Source organism: Phlebotomus argentipes, unplaced genomic scaffold, assembly GCF_947086385.1.
Source record: "Phlebotomus argentipes unplaced genomic scaffold, Phlebotomus argentipes genome assembly scaffold_18, whole genome shotgun sequence".
Taxonomy (NCBI): domain Eukaryota; kingdom Metazoa; phylum Arthropoda; class Insecta; order Diptera; family Psychodidae; genus Phlebotomus; species Phlebotomus argentipes.
In genome coordinates, this window is record NW_026776177.1 from 5,072,999 (window position 1) to 5,090,042 (window position 17,044).

General features: G+C 46.1%; 3 protein-coding genes across 5 annotated transcripts; 1 reads left to right on the top strand and 2 right to left on the bottom strand.

Moving 5' to 3' along the window:
* Positions 1 to 45: 45 nt before the first annotated feature.
* LOC132260267 (prostatic acid phosphatase-like) lies at positions 46 to 3,286 on the bottom strand. 2 transcript variants are annotated; one of them, XM_059758279.1, is made up of 4 exons: positions 2,247 to 3,286; positions 1,988 to 2,173; positions 856 to 1,197; positions 46 to 796 (listed from the first exon to the last, which is right to left on the bottom strand). In XM_059758279.1, the coding sequence occupies exons 2-4, from the start codon at positions 2,132 to 2,134 to the stop codon at positions 92 to 94; spliced, it is 1,194 nt and encodes a 397-aa protein (XP_059614262.1). In that variant the 5' UTR covers positions 2,135 to 2,173; positions 2,247 to 3,286; the 3' UTR covers positions 46 to 91. The 2 variants fall into 2 exon arrangements, with proteins under 2 accessions (XP_059614262.1, XP_059614260.1); XM_059758277.1 differs by having other exon boundaries at positions 1,988 to 2,184.
* Positions 3,287 to 3,787: 501 nt separating this feature from the next.
* Positions 3,788 to 6,816, top strand: LOC132260266 (elongation factor 1-alpha 1). The gene is made up of 2 exons (XM_059758276.1): positions 3,788 to 3,920; positions 4,921 to 6,816. Exon 2 carries the CDS (start codon positions 4,935 to 4,937, stop codon positions 6,324 to 6,326), a length of 1,392 nt encoding a protein of 463 aa, XP_059614259.1. The 5' UTR covers positions 3,788 to 3,920; positions 4,921 to 4,934; the 3' UTR covers positions 6,327 to 6,816.
* An 81-nt stretch (positions 6,817 to 6,897) lies between these two features.
* Positions 6,898 to 9,754, bottom strand: LOC132260265 (uncharacterized). 2 transcript variants are annotated; one of them, XR_009468359.1, is made up of 4 exons: positions 8,909 to 9,754; positions 8,683 to 8,843; positions 7,289 to 8,565; positions 6,898 to 7,226 (listed from the first exon to the last, which is right to left on the bottom strand). XR_009468359.1 is itself a non-coding variant. In XM_059758275.1 (3 exons), exons 1-3 carry the CDS (start codon positions 9,599 to 9,601, stop codon positions 7,578 to 7,580), a joined length of 1,842 nt encoding a protein of 613 aa, XP_059614258.1. In that variant the 5' UTR covers positions 9,602 to 9,754; the 3' UTR covers positions 6,898 to 7,577. The 2 variants fall into 2 exon arrangements, 1 of the variants encoding a protein (XP_059614258.1); XM_059758275.1 differs by having other exon boundaries at positions 6,898 to 8,565.
* Positions 9,755 to 17,044: the final 7,290 nt, after the last annotated feature.

Below are 17,044 nucleotides of genomic sequence, written 5' to 3' on the forward strand. Positions count from 1 at the left end.
GTGCAAAGTGTGAATTGAGAGATTCTTAGACTTCGCATTTCCATCACTCTGTGTATACTTTATTGGTAAAATCGGTAATACATGGAGGGAATTAGGGACCAGAAGGTGGAGGAGTGACAAAGTTAGGATCCTTGGATTTACACTCCTCATCACGATTGACGGGCAAGACTGGCGAGATGAGTTCCAGCGCCTTCTGCAGTGGACAGAAGAATTCACAACCGGGAAGAGTTAGAGGCACTGGTTCGGCTGTTGAGTTCCTCAAGTAGAGTTGCACGCCGAAATCGCCAGTGGGAATGTCTTTCACCAGCTCGAACATGCCCATGATGGCGTAATCCGGCAGCTGGACATCCCAGACGCCGAGGGCGTTGAGGACGTTGACGACGGAGGAATCGTGGCCGGTGTATAAGTACATTTTGCGATTCTTGGGCTCCAGCGTTCCGCTCTCGGCCGCCTTCCACTCCTTCGTGAGCTTCTGCAGGAAAGGACCCGCCTTGAGGCGCTTCATCTCCGGCGTGTGGACGTTCCAGATGTAACTGAGCTCCGTGAGCGGCAGAAGACGATCAGGATAGAATCTCTTGGTCCACTCGGGGAGCTTCAGGCCGAATTCATCCTCAGCTTTGAGCGTGCTGAAGAGTGACTGGACATCATCTGGCGTCTTGATGTCCAATCCTGTGATCTCTGTCAGTTCCTTCATCATTTCTGTGTAGGGTGCGACGGCTGCCTCAACTTCTGGTGTCTTGAGCACCTCTTCCACTGCCTCGGAATATCTTGGACAGGGAGTTCTCACCAAGAGGAGCTGAAAAGGTGATTCATATTGAGGAAAGTGTTGTTTTCTGAATCTCTGAAACTACTCACAGTGTCTTTGTCCAGAGGTTCTGACTCTATGGGGATTGGCTGCCAATTTAGTTTCCTGTTCCACTCCATGGCAGTGTCCTTCGGTGGCCAGAGACCCGCCAAGACCGTCAGCATGGACATTCTCGTTCTCGTGACGCCAGTCGTTTGGGCATGAATGTAATCAGGCTGATAAATCTTGCCCAGGAAACTGTCATATCGCCGCCGGAGGTATTCTCCCATCTCGAAGAGGTTCTTCTTGCCGGGATTCGTCAGATGGCCCCATCCGTAGGGATAGAAGGTCTCATTGAAGTACGGATCATTGGGATAAGTGTCTGCTGGAGTTCGATGACCGTGCCGGAAGAGCTGCGAAAGTACAACAGAACCGTCGTTAGATGGATCACAATTGGACGCGGCACTTGAACAGCCTGACCAGGTGCACTTGAACCACTTCCTTGTTGGGATCTTCACGGCCGGCAAAGGCTTTACTTTTGAAACGCACGCCAAAACGGCGCGAACCGAAAACGCGCGGCGGTGTGAACTTGGCCTCGCTGGCCAGGAAAACGGCCAAGAGGACTGTGAGAAGAGCAAACGTACGCATCTCGATCTGTGATGGAGTGAAGAGAAAGATTGCGTCCTGGAGGCTTTTATAACGCAAAGAAGCGCGAAATGAGCTCTTCTTACGCCAATGATAAAAGACACTGGCAGAGATTTACTCTGGTTTTCACGACGGTGTAGAAATTATTATGATATTGAACCAAATATTAATCCAGAGTTGAAGTTTAGATTTTTTTTGTGATTTAAGGGATTTTAGTGTGAGAAATATTTTGCAGATTTTGAGTTCCTTTAAGGACAAAATCTCTGGTTTTCAGGAAGATTTCTATACGCGCTTTTTATTCACATGCTGACAATCTTTCCATATCGCATTGAACGCGCGCGCCAATTTCCATGAAAATCAAGTTTTTAATCACAGCATATTTTTGTGGTGGACGAAGAGAGAAAAAAACTGGTCGCAGTAATGATGATGTGTGTACATTTATCATTTTGCCTGGTGAGAGATTCACTGGGAAGATGAGGGCGTGGGATTAGCATAAATAAGCCATCGTCCGCACTTTGGGAAAAGAGGCAAAGAAGAGGAATTTGTCTAAATACTCACGGCGTGAACGAGGAGGACTTCCTTATCGGAGACAACCTGGGGACTGGTGAGATTGGCGCTGGTGCCCAGGATGCCGTAGATGATGAAGAACAGGAGCAGGAACATCACGACCGCCAGAACGAGGAAACGCTTCCACAGATAATGCATCTTGTCAGCTTAGACGACACTCTTTTATACCCGCGCGTTCTGATGATCAACTTAGGCAGCAAGTCAGCATTATGGAAGATTTGTTGAGAGATTCTGTCCAAAATCTGCTCACCTTGAACTGGCGACTGACAATAAATCTTCCCAGACCTCCCAGACACTGTTTTTCACGCGTGAGAGATTTCCAGATTTCACGAGTTGCCATGAAAAGTCGTCATTTGCTGCGATAGATTTTTAGTGTCTCCCAGCCGAAGATCAGTTCTCAACTGATCTCATGATTGTGTGCTGACGAAATTTTTCACTGGAAAATCGCTGGGAAGCTGACTTCCGGCCGGTATTGTGTCTCAATTCACCATGAAACTCCTCTCTTATCAAAATGTTACTGCATGAATTTGACACGAAAACCTAATTTCGGAAGCATAGCTGACGCGAAGCCAGACGGAAAACGTGTGTGTCTTCTTTCTTGGCTGATAAGCCACGGGAAAACCTTAAACTTCCCAACTTTTCACAGCGACCTTGGCCGAAAGCTATCAATTTATCGCGAAGACCGCGAAGAGCATTGTTTTCGGCAAAATTTAGAGTGTTTTAATTGGCACTTTTAGTTAGTGGAACGGACGAGTTGAAGTGTAAAAAAAATGGCAAAAATGAGCAGAAACTCACACGAAACGGAAAGTCGTTACGCAATTGTGTGGAAAATGTAAATACAGATAATTCTTTTCTATTTTTTTTCACTAATTCCCAGACAAACGTCCACAGAAAGCTGGAGAGGGGATGACACGTAGTGAGATTTATAGATATTCTTGAGCGCGGTTTTAACTTATTTGGCAAAATATGTACAGAATCACTGAACGCGAAATCCTTTCGTTTTCCATCTTCTGGCACTCGTTTGTCGTGCACAAATAATGGAACAATTTCCGCGGCGCTATTCGACGTGGTCTGGCGGAGCTGATGGGGCAACTGGAGCATTTTATCATGCTTGTAATTTGGAGCGTTTCATTGGATTTGAGAGTGAAAAGAGTCATGAAATTGTTGATGACACACACAGTGCCGCTATTATCAGCTGTGAAATTAATTTTCACTTGTGTGTTCGTGCAAGGTATTTTGATTGCTTTCGTGTGCACGAGAGGTGGAAAAAAGAATTGCTGGGAATTTGATAAGAATTTTATGGGTTTTATGGCTTTATAACGAGTGTGAGTTTCGCGCGTGGTCGTGACCGTTTGGCGGGAAAGTGAGCGCAAATTGCCCAAATTTGAGCAAATCGCCATGCGATCGGCTCGGCTGCCGAAGCTGTCCGAAGAGTTGTAGCACAGTTTCGTGGAATTGTGAAACTTCGGCGGAGTAGAAAAATGTGATTCAGAGAGAAATGTAATATAATAATTAGATTAGATTGTTTTGTTTGGCTTCCAAATATCTGTGTTTCGCAATATGTGCAAACACATTAAATTGATTTTTTGAGAAGATAAGATAGAAACACTCTTTTGAGGTATAAAAGAAATTTTTTCCGCACATTGCGAATTATTATTTCACCTGATTGCCTTAACGGCGTGCGCCAAGGTGAGATTAAAGATTAAGGCAAGACTGTGGGAAATTCCATCTGTTACATTTGTAGACCTGCAAAGGAAAGTGTCGTAAAATACTGTATAACAGCGAAGAAATCGGCGCGTAGAAAATCACCGAGCCAACTTTGGCCAACGTTGCTGCTGCGTCGGAGCCGATTTCTCGTTCACTTTCCTCGAGTCTATCCACCGGACAACACTGGTAGTTTGTTCTCTCGCGACTGAGCTGAATTGTAAGTGCATCTTGATCAATTCTCCCCTAAAATGTGTGCTAAACTGTTAGTTATGGGGGCCACTGTGGCTTCTGATTGTGGGGCGGCGGAAATTTGGGAATTTTCGCGGGGAAAAGCGGTGTGAAAAGTGGGCCGGAGTGAGTGGGCAATGGTTGTGGCACGTGGCAAATAGTTTAAGGTGACTTTGGCGGTGTTCTGCTGGGGATTTTCCTCTGAAAATGAATTCTGCGCCTTGCCAGACTTGTTGTCTTGGCTCTGGGGCGCTTCACGGGTGGCGGAGTGCGGAAAAATGGGGGCGAAATGGGTGGAAAAGTGTCACCTTTGCGCGAATGTGACACGTGGTGACCCGGTGAATGGCGGCTTTCGTGCGGATTTCCAGCTGAATTTCACAATATTGAGCGATGTCTGGAGTGTTATCGCGCGGGGGTGGATCGGCGGGATGGAATGTGAGTGGTGAGTGGTGTGAAAAGTCGCGGGGAGGCTGAGAAAAGCTGGAAAAATCCGGTGCCGGCGAGTCAATATGGCGGCCATGAGTCGATTTTGAGTGCATTCTGGCATTCCCCTTTGTTCAATCTGGGGCTCTGGTGTGAACGCGTCGCCATCTTGGACACCGCATTGCCATTTCTGGGGGCTCTTGCGCCTGGGCGGGCTCCGCTGGCCTCTGTGGGGGCGCCAGGGTGGGAATTGCGGGGATTTACTGCGGCTTTTGGGGGGGAAATTGCGGGTTTACGGGACGGAAATAGGGGGAGTGTCGCGATGGAAATTTCTCGAGTCCGGAAATTGGCCGCTGATGAGGTGGCCTGACGTACACAACACGCGAATCCGCAGTGGCCTCACATAACCTCACAAAATGATGAGTCTTTTTTCGTCAGTTCTGCTACTGAAGAAAACTCTTGTGGAAATTTACGAAGCTGAATACCATTTTATCATTCGATGATGGGAAATTTGTCAGGCTTTTGGCGTCTAACGAGAGTTTACCTGTTTTTTGTGTGTTTTGCAGACAAGTCTTGAACAATGGGAAAAGAGAAGATCCATATTAACATCGTCGTGATTGGTCACGTCGACTCTGGCAAGTCCACGACCACTGGCCATCTGATCTACAAATGCGGCGGTATCGACAAGCGTACGATCGAGAAGTTCGAGAAGGAGGCCCAGGAGATGGGCAAGGGATCGTTCAAGTACGCCTGGGTGCTGGACAAGCTGAAGGCCGAGCGTGAGCGTGGTATCACCATCGATATTGCCCTGTGGAAGTTCGAGACGGCCAAGTACTACGTGACGATCATCGATGCTCCTGGACATCGTGATTTCATCAAGAACATGATCACTGGTACGTCCCAGGCTGACTGTGCCGTGCTGATTGTCGCCGCCGGTACTGGTGAGTTTGAGGCTGGCATCTCGAAGAACGGCCAGACGCGTGAGCACGCTCTGCTCGCCTTCACGCTGGGCGTGAAGCAATTGATTGTGGGCGTGAACAAGATGGACTCGACCGAGCCGCCATTCAGTGAGAACCGCTTCGAGGAGATCAAGAAGGAGGTGTCGTCGTACATCAAGAAGATCGGCTACAATCCCGCCGCCGTGGCTTTCGTGCCCATCTCCGGATGGCACGGAGACAACATGCTGGAGGCTTCCACCAACATGCCGTGGTTCAAGGGATGGGCCATCGAGCGCAAGGAGGGCAAGGCTGACGGCAAGACCCTCATCGACGCCCTGGACGCCATCCTGCCGCCCGCTCGGCCCACTGACAAGCCCCTGCGTCTGCCTCTGCAGGACGTGTACAAGATTGGCGGTATCGGAACTGTGCCCGTGGGCCGTGTGGAGACTGGCGTGCTGAAGCCCGGCACCGTTGTCACCTTCGCCCCGGCCAATCTCACCACTGAGGTGAAGTCCGTGGAGATGCACCACGAGGCGCTGCAGGAGGCCGTGCCCGGAGACAATGTGGGCTTCAACGTGAAGAACGTGTCGGTGAAGGAGCTGCGCCGCGGCTACGTGGCCGGCGACTCGAAGAACAACCCACCCAAGGGCGCCGCCGACTTCACGGCCCAGGTGATCGTGCTGAACCATCCCGGCCAGATCGCCAACGGCTACACGCCCGTGCTGGATTGCCACACGGCTCACATTGCGTGCAAGTTCGCTGAGATCAAGGAGAAGGTGGACCGCCGTTCCGGCAAGACCACCGAGGAGAACCCCAAGGCGATCAAGAGCGGCGACGCCGCCATCGTGAACCTCGTCCCATCCAAGCCGCTGTGCGTGGAGTCTTTCCAGGAGTTCCCGCCGCTGGGACGCTTCGCCGTGCGTGACATGAGGCAGACTGTGGCCGTGGGTGTGATCAAGGCGGTCAACTTCAAGGACGCCGCCGGCGGCAAGGTGACCAAGGCCGCCGAGAAGGCCGCCAAGGCCAAGAAGTAGCTAGCCAGCAGCCACCACGCTCAACACCACCAGCCGACAGATTGCACGATAGCCACACAACCGGGAGCCCTCGCCGTCCGCCCGCGCAGGCGGGTGGTGCGCGTGGGGCGCTACGACGATGCCGTGTCTCCATGGTGGCTCCGACTCAAGCACCATACTTTCCATCGCAAAGAGTTCCGGCGAAAAGCGGACGGGCTACTTTCATTCCTTTCTTACTTTTTGATCTAAAATAGAAACGGAGAACAGTTTTTGAGGGGGAGAAAAAGAAGAGGATAAATGAAGATAAAAAAAAGAAAACAAACAGCATATATATATTTTATATAACTTTATTTCACACTTCCTTGGATTTCAACTAACTTCTTGGTTTCCCATCCTCCCGGGGTTAATTTTTCAGAGCTTGAAATTTCATTTTTTCGCGAATATGTTGATGAAAAAAAAATTAATTTATCCAGAGAATAAAAAATTTGTATCTTGTGAAATATTTAAAAAAGAGAATTTGTAAGGAGTAAATCTTGAGTAATTTGGACTGCGCGCGCAAAGGCATAAAAAACTCTTCACCATGTCTTTTGTAAAAGTGGTGTTTTACGAATAAAATAAAAATTTGGAGGCGCTGACGAGTGTTTACACTGAATATTGACTCTCCGGGAGCAATTCTCTCGCCAGGATGCTGTCCACGATCCAGTTGGGATGCAGCAAAGTGGCGTCAGCCGGTCGCTGAGTGTCCACAGGCGACAGGACGTGCTGGGCCAGCGATTTGCTGACCAGCCTTCCTCCGCAGAGGATGATCAGCTCACGGATGTCTTGCGCGGCGGAGCAGCGCCGGGAGACATAAATGGAGCCACTCTTCAGCAGATTCATCTTGAAGCTTCTGCCGAGCAGTTGGCGCTCCAAGCGATTCACCTGGAGAGGATTTCGTTCATCAAACGGGGAGTTCTTGAGGGGGTGTTTGAGGGATTTCTCACCGTCACGGCAGGCGCGAAGTGGCGAAGCTCAAAAGACTCCTCCGGAAGCCACTTGTCTTCCGCCACAGACGCCCTGATCCAGTCCACACTGAGAATCCACACACCACGGATGAGAGCACGCAACGTGTTGAGCGTGCGACTGGGATTCTCCGTGACCAGATGAGTAGTGTCCCGAGTAACGCTGCTGGCCATCCGGAAGCCGCCAAGCTTCTCCACGGCCTGAAGACAAGATGGATTTCCCATGATAAAGTCATTTATTGGAAAGTTTCTCTCTACTAAAAAACTACAGTCAATTCACCTCTTCAATGATCACCCTGTCCTTCCCACTGATGTTCGTGACCACGAGACTCGGCTGCGACTTCTGCACACTCGGCAGATCCTTCGCCACAGTCTCGAACTCAAGAATGCTGCCCCTCTTGCTGCCCACACTCTTCCTTGGGGCTGTCTTGGGCCGCGTTTTGGGTGTATTTTTAGCCACATTCGACATCTCGACAGGCTGCTTTGGCGTCTTCATCACCTCAGTCACAGCAGATTGGTGGAACAGCTTCCTGCGCTTCGGCTGTGATTCCACCTTCGCCTCCGGATAGTCCACGACTTTGGGAATCGGACACAGAGTTCTTCGGCGAGGCTTCGCCTTGTCCGCCTCTCGCGGAGACTTCTTCAGCACATCTTCGTACTCCTTCACAGTATTTGTCTTCTTGGGCGAGGACTTCTTCTCCACCTTGGCGCTCTGACTGATCATCTGAATCCTGTGCTGAAAGATTGTTGAGCGCCGAGAACTTCCTGGCGCAGCTCCAGAGCAGAAAATGAGCTTTTCAGGCGTAATTACATCATCCTTAATCACTTCCATCTCCGATTCCCCATTGACAGTTGTCCAGCGATTGCTGGCCACCGTTGTCTCCTCACTCGTGATCTTTGGGCTCTCAATCATGGACTCGACGGCGAGCGTCGTCATTCGCGTCTTCGGTGCAATTTCAGTCAATTCCATCTCGTCACTCTCCGAGATGTTGTCCAGCTTCAAGTCCATCTTGGCCGACGAGTGACTGTCCAGGAGCGACAGCTCCATGCTCGTGGACTTTCTCAGGGGCTTGAAGGACGTGGGAGTGTCCACTTGGGCACTCGTGCAAGACGCTCTCCTGGCCGATCGCCGCGGTGTGAAAGTGCTCGTGAAAGTGTCTTTCTTCGGAGTCGCGCAATTTACTGACGTGTCATCGAAATTTAAAGTCTTTTTAGTTGCTGTGTCAGTCTTTTCGCCTCTCCCGGGAGCGACTAGAATGCTGAAAAACGAGGGAAAAGGAGGGTGAGAAATCGGCCTTAAGCTGATCTTTGTAGAGGTTTTTGAACGTGGCATCTTTTGGTGTTTGTGAACAAAAGTCAACTGATTACTGCCTTACTTCTTGATAAATTTCGTCTCTGGCGTATCACAGGGAGTGCCAATGCTGGTCTTGGACAGTTGCTTCACTCTGGCCAGTGCTGGGGACGCTGGATTCTCCAGCAGAGACTTGGAGGACACTTTGCGCTCCCGTTCGCAGTCGATATTCATGAATTTGTGTCTCTGCAACAGAAAAAAATCACACTTTTTCAGCGACTTGCTCAGTTTGTCGTGCCAATAAAAGTCACCTTGATTTTGTACAATTCTGGATTCTCATAGCACTCCAAGTCATGTGGCCGGAAGCGTTCGGGATCGGCAATTTTGAGGCTCTTCTTGCACGCCTCAATCCACAAAATGGACACAATGGGGATGTTGGACTTCTTCGCCTTGTTGTACGTCGACAGGCGTCCCTCCCGGAAGATCACGTGCGTGGTGTTCTTGAGAAACGTGTCGTTCACCTTCACGCCCATGTCCCGGATCACCGTCTTTATGCTGTTCGTCCTGTCGTCCCGGCCGCTGCGCACCTCCACGTAAACCACCACGTTGGCCATCACGTCGCGGAACTTTGGCGGCGGGCGCTCGGCCTGGCGGCGCTCCTCCTCCGTCACCAGCTCCTGCGAGCCGTGGGGCACATCGTAGGCCGTGATCACGTCCATCCGGCCCGAATTGATCACCCGGATGGCCTTCACTCGTGCGGACGCCGAGTTGCTGTTCAGGTAGGCTCGCACGCGCGCTTTCATGTGCCCCTCGATGGGCAGCGAGTCCAGGCGCTTCTCCAGCTCTGCCGTCACTGTGGAAGACACCTTCGGGGGCATATTTTCGTCTTGGAGCTCCACAAACTGCGCCCGTTGACAGTCTTCCCCATCAATGTCACATCTACCCCCACCACGGACACTCTCGACCGTCTTCACGCTCATGTTTATGCACAATTTGCTCATCATTTCCCGATTTTCTTCGGCGCTCACACACCACGGTCACTCCTGGGACGCCGCACGATGATAATTTCACTAAAATAACTTAAAATTTTCCCGATTTGCGGTGAAAATTGACTAAAAACACTCGAGACGAAGCCAGCCGACTCAAATCGCCGTTGGAACTGCAGCGCCGCCCGGGACAAGTTGCTGAAGCTCCTCCTTCCTCAAATTCAAATTTTATAGCAAGAAATGGTGTAGAAAAATATTTATTTTCTACGCGGCGACAAATTCTTACAAGATCACAATAAGTGATAAAATTGATAAAATTATTTATAAACTATCTGAGGATGAGAAAGTGAAGACATGAATTTAGTAACCTTTGCGTTCATTTCAATTCTTGGAAATCCTACAAGAATAAGAAAAGAATCTTTCTGATAAGAAACCAGAAAGACAGCTAAAACCTTTACAGGATCACCCAGTCACCAGATGGCGCAAACAGATCTCTTAAAACGCGCGTTCGTTGAAGACTACATTTGAAGAGTTACTTCTCAAACAATTGACGATCTTCGGTGAAGAAGAGGAAAATGTACACCGAAAAAGAAATGCAGCAATGGTTGGCAGGTGGAAAGTGGCGGAGAAAAGACACAATTTCGCCATGTTTCGCAACAGAGATGCACAAAAAAGTGTGCAGAAACGGCAGAGAGTCAATTAATTCTGCTGGCGACGCGCGAACGAAAGTGAAATTGAATGGCGGAGCCGCGGAATGACCGCAGAAATCGTGATGAGCCTGCGATTCCGCGATGCCGTTGCTCCAATAAACTGGTGAGTGTGCCGAAGTGGGTCAAGGCCTGCGGCTTCTGGGGAATCTCGCGATGAGTCGCGTCGCGCGCGATTTCATGGGAAATGTGTGTCATTTGGACCGCTTTGCGAGGAGGTTAATTTGAACTTTCGCGGCATTTTTGTCAGGATGCGCCCTTGACTCGTGCGGATGCGCGGCGCAGAAGTGAAAGGGCGCTCGTGTGCGCCGCCGATGCGTCGTGGACGGAGATTTCCAGCGGAATGATCGCGGATGAGAGGCAGGCTTGTCATAGTCGAGAGCGCCCCACTCATTGGAGTCATCGTGCAGAGTGAATTCCACCACGAAATGCGGCACTTGGCAAGGCAGGTATGTGAAAAAATTACACAGCTCAGTAAATATTATGTGAAATCGGGTGTATTTTCAATTTCGAACGTTCGGACTCTCAATTTTCGCTGGCTACTCACTGTGCGCGCACACTCTGGAGCTCCTCTCGGGCCGTTTTCACGTGTGGGAAATTCACCCAGGGAAATTCGCTGTTCAGTGATTGTGCTTTGTCATTAGCGTTAGAGTGTGGAAAAGTCTTCTGGTTAAAGTGTGTTGCTGACGAAGAGATTTCCAAAATCACACCTGCAAGACTGAATGGTGTCAATTGAATCAATTTGCGCCCTGATTGATGGTTTTTCTTGTGTGGAAGCGCGAAAAAAAGTGGTGAAACGTGATTAATCCTCTTGCTGAAGTGAGTGAAATTTCATCAGCTTTTTGCTTCTCGAGGACCTGGATTGGAAGATCCTCGGCTTAGTCAATTAACATTCAAGAGACTCTCTGCCCATTTTGGCACACATTTTTTGCCAGTCCTTCGCGCATGAAGAGAAATTTCACTAGGCCACCCACTAAAAATTTGTTAAGACGTCAAGTGAGAGCTAAAGAGTGAAAAAAAGTGCTTATGCGGCGAATAAATTTGGTATAGATCGGCAAGAAAAAAAAGACTCTCTCCACTTGAATCATCCTCTTAAATAATTTGCCAACACTCCTTCGGCCGATGGGACAGTTGGTGGTGCTTTCGAAAAAACAGAGCAACACATATATTAATTAGCAATTGGACGCGCACATAAATAAATAAAAATTCCATTTTAATTTCTTAATGGGCAATCCATGTGAATTGCCACAGTTTAACAATTTCCACATAGGCAACAAATATTTCTTGCCGGAGAAATACAAGTTATATATAACTTCTTCGAAGTTGTACATTTTGCAATATCACGCATAATATAGCTCAAGTTATTTCTTCCATCGAACATCGTGCACCCAATCTTTCTGATATGACTAAGGCAAGGGAGAGATAAAATGCCTTAAATCTGTACATCACTTCCGAACACTTCTAGAACGTGAAATTTGTAGTCTGTTTTCACACTTTCCCAAATCATAATTAATCTCTAAAGTTTCTATCCGATATTTCTGCAAGAATCCAATTAAAATCGCTTTTTAGAGCGTCTTTTTTTCGATTATAACCTCAAAATATCACTGGAAGATCTTTAAGGACTCACGAAATCATATCTTGTGTCTTGCTAATGAACTCAAAACTGCTGATTTATAGTCGAAATTGTTCAGAAAGTGTTCTAAAGAAACATTTTCCGTGTCTGAATTATTATTTTTAAGGTTATGTTCGATTCCAACACAATTCGCAGAGTTTTCTTGGTATCAAAGGTTCAGAAAAGCAATATTTAATGGATGCAAATTCTTCCAATGTGATCTCTTCGATTTGAGCACAAGAATTGTTGTGCTAGAATTCGAGATATTTCCTAAATCTGTTCTTGATTCATTACATAACCTAGAAAAAAGATTATTACGATTGTTTCAACGTAGAAACCACGAGAAATCAAAAGAATCGGGATGATTAGTTAGTAAAAGAAGCATGAAAAAAGGGAATATTGTAGGTTTTTGATCATTTCCACTTCTTAAGTATCCCTGCTGATCTGTACACAACTCCTGACGGTATTATCTCCCCCTTGGGAAAAAGGTAAACGGGGAGCAGAGAGAGAAATACCAGCAAATGCAATGTCCGAATTTCACGCGCAAAGTTACATCCCCAATTAAATGGCCAGGTATATAAAAACAATAGCGATCGAGTGAGTGAATTGAGGTGAAAATAACTCTGGGTGAAAATGATTGAGAAATTCCAATTCAACGCTCATGTTCCAATGAAGAGATTCGACGATTTACTGGGTTAGTTTGTCACCTTCTCACTCGCGCCTTTTCTCACCTGAAAGTCGGCACTTCGTGATGGTTTTAGTGTGGCAACGGTGAATTCTTTTTCTTTCCAACTATTCGACCTTCAATTTCCTGCCACACACTTTTTCGCGTGCCTCTTCACCACGATTCTATATCCAACCTAATGTTTGTAGCGGTTATTTACCTTGTGGGTGTGCGGATTTTGTTGTTCAAATGTTTAATTAGAAACTGTCACTGGGCGATGTTGATGACGCTCAGCATGTTGTATTGCAATTTTTGCGATTGTAGGAAAAGGAATAAAGTGGAATAAGTGAGGAGATTTGCACAAGAATTGAGTAAGAAGATGCACAAATGATGGAAGAGTAGAAATATTTCATATTTGAAATATTTTCCGTCTTATTTGAGCTATTTTAATTGGCGTGGTAAAAAGTAGAAAAGGCAGTTTGTGAGACGATTGGGAATCACTGTACAACACAAGAATGGTGTTTCTGTTCATGGCATTCAAGTTTTTCCTTTTCACGCACATCCAGATCATGTTGAAATTATTGGTTTTTAAATACCTCCAAGACATGGAGACCCAGTGATCATTGAATAATTGTCATGACACTGTTTTTGCCTCTGATCACACTCTGTTTTTTTTTCTTCTCTTCTGTCTCTCTCTCTCGTCTCTCGATGATGTATAAAAGCCGTTTGATTCGGCTCAATTTGGCATAATTTGAAATTAACACAAATGGTGGACAAATAGAGTCGAAAAAAAGAACTGAATTTGCTCAGGGGCTTTTGCCTTTTGGGACAAAACCGAAGAAGGAGGAGGAGGAAAAAACCACCCAACAATCTGCGGACTTTCATAATACAAAACACAACTAATTAGTTGGGATTTTTGTGCAAAGAATCGCTCTAGTGTAAACATTTATTACATAAAAGCATCTTGTAATTTTACATAGACACAAGTTAGGTGGATTGAAAACAACATTTACATTGGCAGAGGCATAAAAAGCAATTCGGTGTGTATGGAAATTGAGGAAAAAACCACATTTTTCCACCTGATTGTATCCATTTGTCTGCTTATGGGTGGGTTTATCGATTCTAAACTTTTCCGTGCAGAGTTTCTCCGGCTCTTAGCTTGAGGCGCAGCGCGCATACTTTATGCCACCTCTTTTGCGATTTCACCCACAAGTCGTTCAAGTACGAATCGAATAGCTGAATATTAATTGATTGCGGACTACAAGAGGTGCCTTTAGTGGGCAATTAACTAACACTTGTCCAGCAGATCACCAGACTGACCTGAGAAGGTGTAATTTTCTCAATTTATGCATTCATAAGTGATATCGCGTTATTGACTAGAGTTGAACATTAACTAGAATGGTTTGATAAGAGAGAATTGTGTCGCTCTGAATCTTTTACGTCTGAATTCCTCCTTGTCTGTCTCCGGCGGACAGAAACTTCCCTTTCAAATGCCAACTGAAAATATGAACGGTGGGAAGGAAAGCTGCGCGGTTAGTTGGATTTCCGGGACTTAAGTTCATATTTATGTGCAGCTGGACAATGTGGTAATTAAAATAGTATGTAGTGAAGCGTGCCTTCATCGTCGAGTGCGTCATTAGAGGGAAAAATGGTGATATTTTTGGACAAATTGACGAGGCGAGAGAGAGGGAGAGAGAGGCAATAAAAGACAATTCCGCAATCTGTCCATCTGTAATTTGCCACTTCAGAAATTGAAAAAGACTCTTGATTTTCGGCCAAATTGGACACTGAGATTAGTGCCTTTGCATAAGCCTCGGCTTTAATGGCTGCCTTTCTGTCCTTTTCCAGGTACTCCGTAGAATCAGTTGCGACTGCAGATAATGATTGTATGTGATGACTTCGGCGGCGGAGGCGCAGTGAATTGATGAAGATTGCATGTGCGGTGGTCAATTTTCGGGAAATTGTGTTGTTAGCCACTTAACTTTGCTGGTGATTGAGTGCTGTGGCGATAAAGTGTGAGTGAAGAAAGTGGAAAAAGAGAGTTTCTCCGTGTGGTGGTGCTTATCTGGAGCAAAAATTGAGGGGAGAAGGTGGGCAAGTGGAAGAGGTGAAGACGGTGGTATTTTCTGGTGGAAAGTGCGCAGGAACGTGTCGCGGATTGGAAAACTCTTCACCGGCTGCTTCAAGATGATGTCACTGTATCGCACGATAAAGACCGGCACGTATAAGAGGAGACGAGAACGAAGGTGAGTTCCCGGATGATTTATCATTCTAAAAGTCGCAGAATGCAATTTCTGTGTACCTTTGTGACTCCTTTGACGGGTGGTTCTTTGTCAAAATCAACACTGACCAATGTCAATGAACGATACATTTTTTACTTCTGACTCTTCAGCCGAAAATTCCACAAGAAGAGCATTCATGTGTCATTGACTCTCAGTGGGTGGCTTAATTGTCTCAATAATGTTGAGTATTTGCTGGCAAATTCACGGTGATTCTCGCGGCTGTGGCTTTTTGACTAAAGGCGCAGCTCTTTTTTCTGCTTGGAATTTCCCAGAAACTCACGTTGTCCATCGTGGTGCTTTTCACACCTCTTTTTCTTGGGCTGCAGAAGGTCTCGCACTGCTGGGATTTCATGCAAATTAACCGCTGAGAGGGTGTAAAAAAGAACACATCATCGAAAGAAGGTCAAGAATGACTTCCAAAGCGACGAAACACTTGAAATTTCTAGGCGACACAGTGTGTGCCATGCAAAATGCGATAAAAATTGATTTCTGATCTCTCTAAGACGTCAATTATGCAATTGATTTAGGAAGAAGAGATCAGAGAATGGCTTAATTGAGTAATATTTCCATTATCTTAAGGATGCACAATACATATTTAGTGGAATAAACCGCGTGTGTGGAATGCATTTGATGTGATTGACGTTAATGGGTTAATTCGGTGTAAATTAAGTCAATCTAACAGCTTTTTTCACAATGTTTACTTTCCCCAAAATGAAAGAAAAAAGAGAAGAAGATTCACAATGTGCAAGAATTTTAATCACATCTCATTTGTCTCGCTTGAAAATTGAATTGTGCAAGTCGCGGTTTTTTTTCTGACGGGCAAATCAATGCCCATAAATTAGCTAAAAGGGTTTGAGATGAGATTTTTGGCTAATCGGCGTCTAAAGTTCCCTCAGGCTCTTGAGGAGCAACAGTGGAAAGAGGGAGAAAAAAGAAGATGAAACTCCTCTTTGGAATTTCAATTTGTGGGAATTTTGCATGATTTCCATCATCGCCGTTCCATTTCTGTAACCATTCGTTGATCTTGTCAGTGGTTTATCTCTTCGGGATTTGTTTTGAGTCATTTGTAGGCAGAAATACACCCTCATTTATTGTTTTTTCCACACCTTCAGCCACATGAGCATTGGCGATGGGGCTTCTTGTAATCCCGACTTTGGCGTAAATCCCCAGTGAGACGAGACATTTCATTTAATACTAGATGGTCGCACGATAAGGTCAGGTGTGCTGTGTTGAAGGAGAAATAGACAAGATGTTGTCAGCGAGCAGGTTCCAATTGGAATGTCTTTTAGCGTGCGTGTGTGGACATTGTCGTGAAAATTCAGATCATTCGTCATCTTTCTGTGTTGATTTTCATATGGCGACATCCAGAAATTGCTGGTGTTGTTGGGATTTAAATGACTTTGCATTGTTGCTTGTACTTCTGCGATAATCTTCTGCGTCTGTGGCTTGAAGATTTTCTCCTGAAATGCACTCAACTTGTTGCTTACTGAACAATATCAATGAAAATCGCACTTGATGGTTGGGCTGGAAAAAAAGAAGAACTGCGTGCATGAGATACAGTGTTACAAAGAGAAACTATTTTCCATAAAAACACTCTTTCTTTTTTTATCTTCTCCTCCTCCTCCTCCCATGAGTGTAGAAAACACAATTTTTAATTAAAAAAACATCGCATTGATGTGTGAGCCATTAAATTTTTCTACACGCTTCAATTGTGCATCAAGCATCATTTAAATGAAAACAAGATGAATTATGAACAGTATTTCATTGTCAAGATTTCTCATATTGACTCTTTTTGTTTTGATGGCAACACGACGAATGTGTGCACTTGAGCTGAAGAGATGTCTTCGTCGCGGTGCTTTCCAAGAAAATTTATTAATTAACCTTCACCCGCGCGCGCTGTCGACAATGTTCCAACGTTTTTATTCATTATAAACATTTTATTAAGTATCGAGGCATAAAGTATTCTTGCGGACTTTTGTTGGGTGTTGCTGATAAAACACTCTGCACAATCCGTGGGGCAATTTAACGCATTCCAATGGTTTATAGGAATAATAATTGATGCGAATGAGGAAATTATATTCTTTTGGGGAAATGCGCTCGGTTGAAATTCCACACAAAATCAAATGCTGCGCTCAATTGGTAAAGTGCAAGGTCGTGACGAAAATCAATTCCTCGAAATTGTTACACATAATCTCT

Excerpts from the sequence above, each read along its gene's own strand:
- LOC132260267 (XM_059758279.1), bottom strand. The coding sequence starts at position 2,134 with ATGCATTATCTGTGGAAGCGTTTCCTCGTTCTGGCGGTCGTGATGTTC. Across the intron at positions 1,198-1,987 it reads AAGTCCTCCTCGTTCACGCC|CTCTTCCGGCACGGTCATCG; the intron begins GTGAGTATTTAG and ends GTACTTTCGCAG. Across the intron at positions 797-855 it reads AACCTCTGGACAAAGACACT|CTCCTCTTGGTGAGAACTCC; the intron begins GTGAGTAGTTTC and ends TCACCTTTTCAG.
- LOC132260266 (XM_059758276.1), top strand. The coding sequence starts at position 4,935 with ATGGGAAAAGAGAAGATCCATATTAACATCGTCGTGATTGGTCACGTC.
- LOC132260265 (XM_059758275.1), bottom strand. The coding sequence starts at position 9,601 with ATGATGAGCAAATTGTGCATAAACATGAGCGTGAAGACGGTCGAGAGT. Across the intron at positions 8,844-8,908 it reads CAGAATTGTACAAAATCAAG|AGACACAAATTCATGAATAT; the intron begins GTGACTTTTATT and ends TTTCTGTTGCAG. Across the intron at positions 8,566-8,682 it reads GAGACGAAATTTATCAAGAA|CATTCTAGTCGCTCCCGGGA; the intron begins GTAAGGCAGTAA and ends CTCGTTTTTCAG.